The 8,097-nt window shown below is 40.1% G+C and overlaps 1 protein-coding gene across 2 annotated transcripts in view; it reads right to left on the reverse strand.

Moving 5' to 3' along the window:
- LOC131256980 (RNA polymerase II C-terminal domain phosphatase-like 4) overlaps window positions 1–6,274 on the reverse strand; it is a 53,323-nt gene extending 47,049 nt beyond the window's left edge. Inside the window, exons 1-3 of one of the 2 annotated variants that reach the window (XM_058258117.1) lie at window positions 6,197–6,274; window positions 6,077–6,124; window positions 5,404–5,602 (exon numbers count right to left, since the gene is read on the reverse strand). In XM_058258117.1, coding sequence (XP_058114100.1) covers window positions 5,404–5,576 — 173 coding nt within the window. In that variant the 5' untranslated portion in view covers window positions 5,577–5,602; window positions 6,077–6,124; window positions 6,197–6,274. Of the gene's footprint in view, window positions 1–5,403; window positions 5,603–6,076 lie in introns of both variants that reach the window. The other variant, XM_058258115.1, reaches the window with a different exon arrangement.
- Window positions 6,275–8,097: the final 1,823 nt, after the last annotated feature.

The raw sequence follows: 8,097 nt of genomic DNA on the forward strand, positions 1-8,097 counted from the left end.
TTGGTCAAGAGGAAACGATTTTTTTAAGAGTAATAATTTTATTAATAGAACGTTGAGACAAAAAGTCTAAGCGTAAAAGAATACAACAAAAACCTTACAACCTAAGTAAAGATAAAATTTTACAATCTTTCATATTCTTTACCCCGAATACCCAATCAAGCACATCCCGCTTAGCCTTCCAAACCTCTTTCCCACGAACCTTGTTTTATCTGAGAAACGCCTTCTATCCGGCTCACTCCATATGTTCCATAGAACTACTGGTAACATCATGATGTACCAAACAATTGTCTCTTCCTTAGTTCGAAGACCTCCGTGCCACACCCACATGAAAGCTTCTATGGAAGAAGGCATAAGCCACATAATCCAATTCACTACAAATAATGCCAACAATACGGACCACACTTGCCTAGCAAAAGAGCAAGGAATAAATAGTTGGTCTAACGATTCTGCGTCGCTCTATACATGAGACACATGTTGGTTGGAACCATAGAACGTTTTTGAAGATTGTCTATGGTTAAGATTTTCTTCCTTCCTACCAGCCATGTGAATGCCAAAACCTTGGTTCGAGCTCCATCGAACCAAAACCCATAAAAGAAAGCTTGGCTTGCAAGAGAAGATGATTTTCATACTAACTAGTATGAGGAATCAATAGAACAATGCAAAATGGAATCTCGACAATATACACAATCTTCAGAAAAGGTATGTGATCCTTCCTAATATCTATTGTGTAAGAACGATGCAAAATCAACAAATCACCTTTTTATCCATGGCTCTTTTGTGCAACAAAGCTGGTACATTTTTCTAGCAGTCTTTGGGGTTCAATGTGTTATGCCATAATCGGTTGATGAGTTGCTTTGGGCATGGCATGGCAGCACTATTCCTCGGGCTTCATTACCGACATGGCAACTCGTATTGTTAGTAGTTTTGTAGAATAATTGGAGGGAATGCAACAATCGGTGCTTCTATAACAAACAAGGATCACGGGAAGAGGTAGTGTGGCAATCCAAGAGAGATGCAGTAGATTGGGTCTCACGGGTTAAAGGTGTAAATGTTAATGAAATTTCATCTATGTTTGGGTTGTGATTCTCAGTTGTAAATTGGGTTGATTCAGTGGGTTGTATTTTTTGCTGTTTTGATGTTTGCCATTGCAGCCATTTAATAAAAACAGTTACTATGATCCTTCAAAAGAAGAAGAAGAAGAACAAGGTATTCTTCGAGGTATATCAGTGCCAAGTTTGGTGGCACCTCTCACTCATATCCAATTCGCTGATGATACTCTCATTTTCTCAGAGGCCACGGAAGAAAAAATTGAGCATCTTCTCATTGCTATCCGCTGTTTTGAAGCAGTTTCGGGTCTTAGGATCAACTTCAGCAAATCCAAACTGCTAGGAGTAAACGTCCCTTAGCGCACCTTATAGATATATGTGGACACTCTTGGTTGCAGCATAGAGTCTTTTCTAACATACTTTGTTGGGTTGCCCCTTTGCATCGGTCCCCCGCCGAAATATAGGTGGGACAGGGTCATTAGCAAATTTCACAAGTATCTCGCCTCATGGAAATGTCGGTATTTGTCTCTTGGTGGGAGGCTGACCCTGATAAAAGCTGCTCTTTCTAGTCTCCCCCTGTACTTTATGTCGTTGTTCTCGTCTGGGGTCAGTAATTAAGTGCATTGACAAAATCAGAAGGGACTTTTTATGGTTTGGCAAGGAGAATCAGAGAAAGTTCCATTTGCTCGAATGGAAAGAGGTGTGTAAAGTGTTCAGGGAGGGAGGTGCAAACGTCAAGAATCTAAAGCTTATGAATATAGATCTGTTGGGGAAATGGTCCTAGAGATTTGCCTCTAAAAAAGATGCTTTGTGGGGTTCAATAGCTAAGGGCAAATATGGGGTGTCCCAGGGAGGCTGGTGGCCTAAACAATCTTCCTATTACAAGGCTTCCTACATATGGAGGGGTATTCTAAAAGCAAAAGACCTTGTCTGTTCCAACAGCAGTTATGTGTTGGGAGATGGTGCTTCAATTAGATTCTGGGAAGACATTTGGCATGGGGAAAAAGCTCTCAAATTCCTATTCCCTCAAAAATACAAGCTGGCCCCTGATAGAAATATTTTCATTAATAGGTGTTGCTACTCCACGTCCGATCACCCTGTTTGGGACATCAGATGTACTAGAAATCTAAATCAAAGTGAAGCTGACGAATATGTGGAACTTCAAAAGTGCATCTCAAAACTAAAGTCTATCAGTTCTCAGCCTGATGGCATTGTTTGGCCTTTGGAGAAAATGGCCTTCTTTTCTGTCAAATCTCTCTACGCAGCAATTTATCCAACCACGCAAATCAGAAGTGATGTCTCTTCTTTTCTTTGGAAATATCAGGCTCCTCCTAAGTATCTTTGTTTCGGGTAGCTGGCGAGCCGAAATAGAATCTCACCATAGATAATTTGTTAAAGAGAGGCATGCAGCTCGTTAACATTTGTTTATGTTGTATGCGCCACGCCGAATCAGTTAATCATTTACTAGTTCACTGCCCTTTTATCACCTCAATTCTCAACGACTTCTGTCAACAATTTCAGTTGGTGTGCTCCAGAATCTGCGGTGAACATGTTGTCTGACTGGCATGGGTTTAAGCCCTCAGTTAGGGTTGCAGGGAAGAAGGAGGAGGAGGAGGAGGAGAAGAAGAAGAAGAAGAAGATTGATGTAAATGTGAAGAAGATTTGCTACCTTGGCTCTATTATTCAAAAGGATGTAGATGTGAAGAAGATTTGAGATTGATGTAGATGTGAAGAAGATTTGCTACCTTGGCTCTATTATTCAAAAGGATAGAAAGATTGATGTAGATGTTTCCAACAGAATTAGAACTAGTTGTGGTTGGATAACACAGGGTAAGATGTTGCATGAATGCTACATTCCAATAAGACTTATGGGTCTTTTTTTTAGAAGAATAATCCAGCTTTTATTAAAGAAGAAAAGTAGAGTACAACATGGAGCAGGTCCCGCCATATAATGAGCAAGTCAGGACCCACTCTAGGACAACACACGCCACCACTCTACCTGAGGCTACACATTCGTATTATCAAAAACCTTTAACTCTAATCTCAATACTCCTTGTTTAGCATGCACATCAATGTAATCACATGTTCTTCATATACATTGCACATTGACGAATCGGATCAAACAGACAAAACACCTACTCCGGAAATGCAAGCAGTAGGATTGATGGAATGGATTCAAGGTAAGTCTTCGCACAAATACTGAAAGAGTTCAGCTAAGGGAGGTCCCACAAAGAGATTAATGAAATAGTCCCCTGTTCCAACAGCAAATGGCAGTGAACTTAAATGCTTGCCACCTCATTAGCCTCTAACTACATGGGAGAAGGTTATCTATTTGCCTCAACATAGGTCCCACACCTCCTCTACCATGTCCGCCACATTCCATGGACATCTTCCCATAGAAGCCCACCCTATCGTGTTTCTAGACTCACCCTCCACTTCAGAATGAAGATAAAGTAAACTAGGAGTTCCACTGTTTATAATAGAGTTGTTAACTCTGCGTAATTTCAATCTTGCATGCCTACCTGCCCAAAAAATCCATGAGAGCAGTTACGTTATCATTACGAATACATCCTCCAATTCCAGCAAATCCTGTATTTCCAAAACAACACCCATCAAAATTGGCTTTAAAACACCCTATTGGAGGAGACTTCCACAAAATTCAAGGAAATTTTTATAAAATAACCATTTGAAAGGCTGTCTTCGTCGTCGTCTAATCCATATCCCTACTAATTGGGGTCAACTCCACAAATCATGTTCCACCATTCCACCATCACGGATCATATCTTCAAGTTAAACCATACGTCCTCAAGTCTTTTCTGACTACCACCACCTATGTCCTTTTAGGCCTTCCCCTTGCCCTTTAATAGCCTTCAAGTTTAACCCACTCATACCCAATGAGGTTTGGGCGAATGGTCTTCACCATAGGTTTGCTCCCTATAGGTGGGGGTTCGATTCCCCTCCTTGGCTTTACCCAATACACGTGGTTGTGGGTGATTGCGTGTATCCGCAGGAATTAGTCTCACTTCAAAAAAGAGGTGGGGACACCCTGAGTCAGATACACCTCGGAGTTATCTGCAGTGCCCCAGCTCTCGCCTCTTTGGACACACCAGAGAGGTAGTCTAGGGCGACATTAATATGACACAATATCCAAATTTCGATAGAAGCCTATAACAATAAAAAGTTTGGTTAAAGTTACGGACTTCCAGGATGTCTCAAAAAAAAAAGTTTAACCGACTCACTCCTAGCCAATGTCATTCTTGATCACACATGGACAAACCGTCTTAGCCTACTTTCCCTCATATTATTACCTATTAGTGCTACTCCTATGTTCCCTTGAATGCTTTCATTTCTAATCTTATCCTTCCTCATCTTGCCACTCATCCATCTCAACAACCTCATTCTACCTAACCCCATCCTATGAGCATGTTGTTCCTTAACTGCTCAATATTTTGTCCCATAAAGTATGGATGATCTTATAGTTATCCTATAAATTTTCCCTTTAATTTGATTGGTACGTGACGATCACATAAATTTCCAGAGGCACATCTCCAATTTTTCCACCTAGCTTGAATTCTATGAGCAACATCCTTCTAAATCTCTTCACTCTCACGCTCTCACGTATATGGAGCAAAGTGTTGCACAATTATGAGGCAAGACTAGCTGAGGATATGTCAAATACATGAGTAAGTTGAGATGGATGCATAAGAATGCTAGGATAGAATTAAGAATGAGGTGAGGTCATATGAAGTATAAGTTGAGATGGATGCATAGGAATACTATGATAGTATTAAGAATGAGGTGAGATCATATGAAGTGTCATAGAAGTAGTCCTTTGGAAAAAAAAAAATGAAGAAGAGTGGATTAAGATGGTTCTGTCACGTGCAACAATAACCAGAGAGTCAAAGGTAGCTCCATTATGGAAGAGAACTTTGATTAGGATTGAAGGCTGCAAACGGGTTAAGAGAGCCCTAAAAGAACTTGGATCAAGGTGGTGAGATAATGAGAAGGGATGTCAAGGCTTGTTCTCCTGATGAAGATGGGGCCTTAGGAATATTTGGTGAAGTAGGAATGGTAAAGCCAAGGCAATGATGAAGATGATATTGTTTGTATTAATTCACAATAGCATCAATTTGCATTGGCTAATATAAAACAATACATTCAGAGGAGCACCAAAATTTGAAACAAGGTGGTGTGGAAGTGAAAAACATGGAATAAATTTTGTTAATTAAAGAAGCTAAAGGTTAAAAATGAAGAATGGGGGGCAAAAAAAAAAAAGGTTTCAACTTCACACAATTACTAATTACAATTTAATTAGATGGTACATCCAAACACACCCGAAATATACCAATAAAAATACCTTGCTTCTTTGAGATAATCATCGTCATTGTCATCATCATCATTGGAGACATTATCTTGATCCGGCGATGCCTCCTCCTCAGAAGTGGAAGCTGACTTCAATTCTGCATCGAGAAATGCAGCAAAGTCATCACTGCTAGACGAGTGCACCGGTGAGTCCGCCGCCAAGCTCATGACTAGATAGATATCATCTAATCATCCTACACACAGAAAATGTGTTACAATACTCTCTCTCTCTCTCTTTTTCTTTTCTTTTTTCTTTTTTTATGAATGGCAACTAAACAACAAATATTAGTTTGAAATTAATGAGGGATTGATTTAGCAGATATTAATAATTCAAACTAAACCTTCCAAATTATAGATATCAGTTTAGATATATCATGAATCAAAAATTACTTTTGATTATCGAAGTATTAGGGGCCGTTTGGATGCCTGTAACTTATGTAAAATGTAAGAAAGTTACAGGTGACTTTCTTACAGTTTGTGTCTGGAGGAGAAATGTTACAGGTAACAAAGTCTCAACCTGTAACTTTCTATCAAGTAAGATTGAAAGAAATGTAACAGGGGAATTAGGTGTTTTTCTAGTCACAGGTTACTTTGTTACAGGCAACGGCTATCCATTTCGAATTTGGGAGAGGAAGGTGGAAACGCAGCTGCAATGAAAGTGCACCTACCTGCTCTGACGCGTCTCCTTCTCCTTCTCTCAGCGTCTCCTTCCCTCTTCTCTCTCTCAGCGCCTCCTTCCCTCTCCTTCTCCTTCTCCTTCTCTCTCTCTCTCTCTCTCTCTCTCTCTCTCTCTCTCTCAGCGTCTCCTTCTCCCTCTCTCAGCGTCTCCTTCTCTCTCTCTCTCTCTCTCTCTCTCTCTGCTCTAGCAAGGTAAGCCCTGACCCTTACTTGTTTTCAGAGCAAGGTAAGCCCTGACCCTTAATTGTTTTCTTTTTTCTTTGTTCTTTTTTTTTTCCCCTCTTCATCATGTTTTTATTTGATTTGGGGGCAGTGCGGAACGGCCGCTGTTTGCCCAGGGGGCAGTTTCGGATCTCTGTCTGCGGGGCCCACCGTGATGTACTTTCCTTACATCCACGCCGTCCATCCGTATTGAAAGCTCATTTTAGGGTATGGCCCAGGGGTGGGTTTCGGATCCCTGACTGCGGGACCCACCGTGACGTACTTTCCTTGCATCCATGCCGTGCATCCGTGTTGAAAGCTCATTTTAAGGTATGATCCAGAAAATGAAGCTGATCTAAATTTCAAGTAGGCCACACCACAAAAAATAATCTTAACTAAATCCCTACCATTAAAAACTTTACGGGGTTCACTGGAATCTATTTTTCCTTCTGACCTGTCGATAAGGTTACAAAGACATGATGAGGAGACCACACGATTAGCATCTTGATCCAAAACATTTGTGGCCCGCGAGAAGCTTTTAATAACCCATTACTACTGTTTTTTATACCATGGTTCACCTGAGATTGTGATATTTTTATTTTTTGGATCATGTCCTGAAATGGGATGCGATTGCATTCTACAACGTGGCCAGTCTCTAGCCCCCGCGAATGAGCATGCACCGTAATGTATCCTTTTATCCATGATGTCCATCCATTCCTTTGTATTTTTTTAAGACGTGTGCACAAAAATGAGGCAGGTCCAATGCTTAATTGGAACACGCAAAATAATCAGCTTGGGTTGCATTATATGCCAGAGTCGTGCCAAATAATAAGCTTGGGTTGCATTATATGCAAGAGTAACACGTGGTGTGGTCCACTTTAGTGTTTGAGTTGCCTCATTTTTGTGCTCATTCGTTAAATTGACCAAAGGGTAAGGATGGACGGCGTGGATGAACAAATATATCATGGTGGGCCCACCCACAAAACTACCCATTCGAGGCTAGAGATGGACAGGGTAGTACGCAATCCATGTCCCCTAAAATGAGCTTTCAATATGGATGAACGATGTGGATGTGAGGAAAATACATCACAATGGGCTTCACAATCTAGGATCTCACCCACCTTGATAGATCCACTCCAGTTTGGCTGATGACGTTAGCCAATAAATAGATCCCTACAGGTCGGTGTTTTATAGGCCCCACTATATTGCATTTGTTTTATCCATACGGTCCATCCAATTTTTTTCATATCATTTTAGGGCTTGATCCCAAAATGAGGAAATTGAGGTAGATCTCAATCTTAGGTTGACTACACCATAGGAAAATGGTAATGATCGAATGTTCACGATTAAAAACCTCCTAAGGCCCACTGTAATGTTTATATAACGTCCTACCTAATGATTAGGTCTTAAAGACCCGGATGAAGGGAAAAACAAATATTAGTTTGATTTTAAACTTGTGGCCCTCGAGAAGTTTTTAGTTACATATAAGTAAGCCTACTTTTACATGTTTTTTAATACGTGGGCCCACTTTTAGGATCCACCTAATGATTAGTTTAGCTTAAAAATTAATCCAACTATTCATCTAGATGGGCTCAATAAAATTACATACTTTTATGCAAGCTTTTTTATATGTCAATTTGATTTTTAAACAAGATCATACTCTAAACTCAACATGGGGTGAATATACAACATCTTATTTGTAACTAATTTACAAGTTATTCAAACACATAAACTAAGTTACTGTAGTAAGTTATAGCTTACACCCAAACAAGATTACATGTAACTTTCTTTTACCTATTACAACTTAAAA

This window comes from Magnolia sinica, chromosome 9 (genome assembly GCF_029962835.1).
Source record: "Magnolia sinica isolate HGM2019 chromosome 9, MsV1, whole genome shotgun sequence".
Taxonomy (NCBI): Eukaryota; Viridiplantae; Streptophyta; class Magnoliopsida; order Magnoliales; family Magnoliaceae; genus Magnolia; species Magnolia sinica.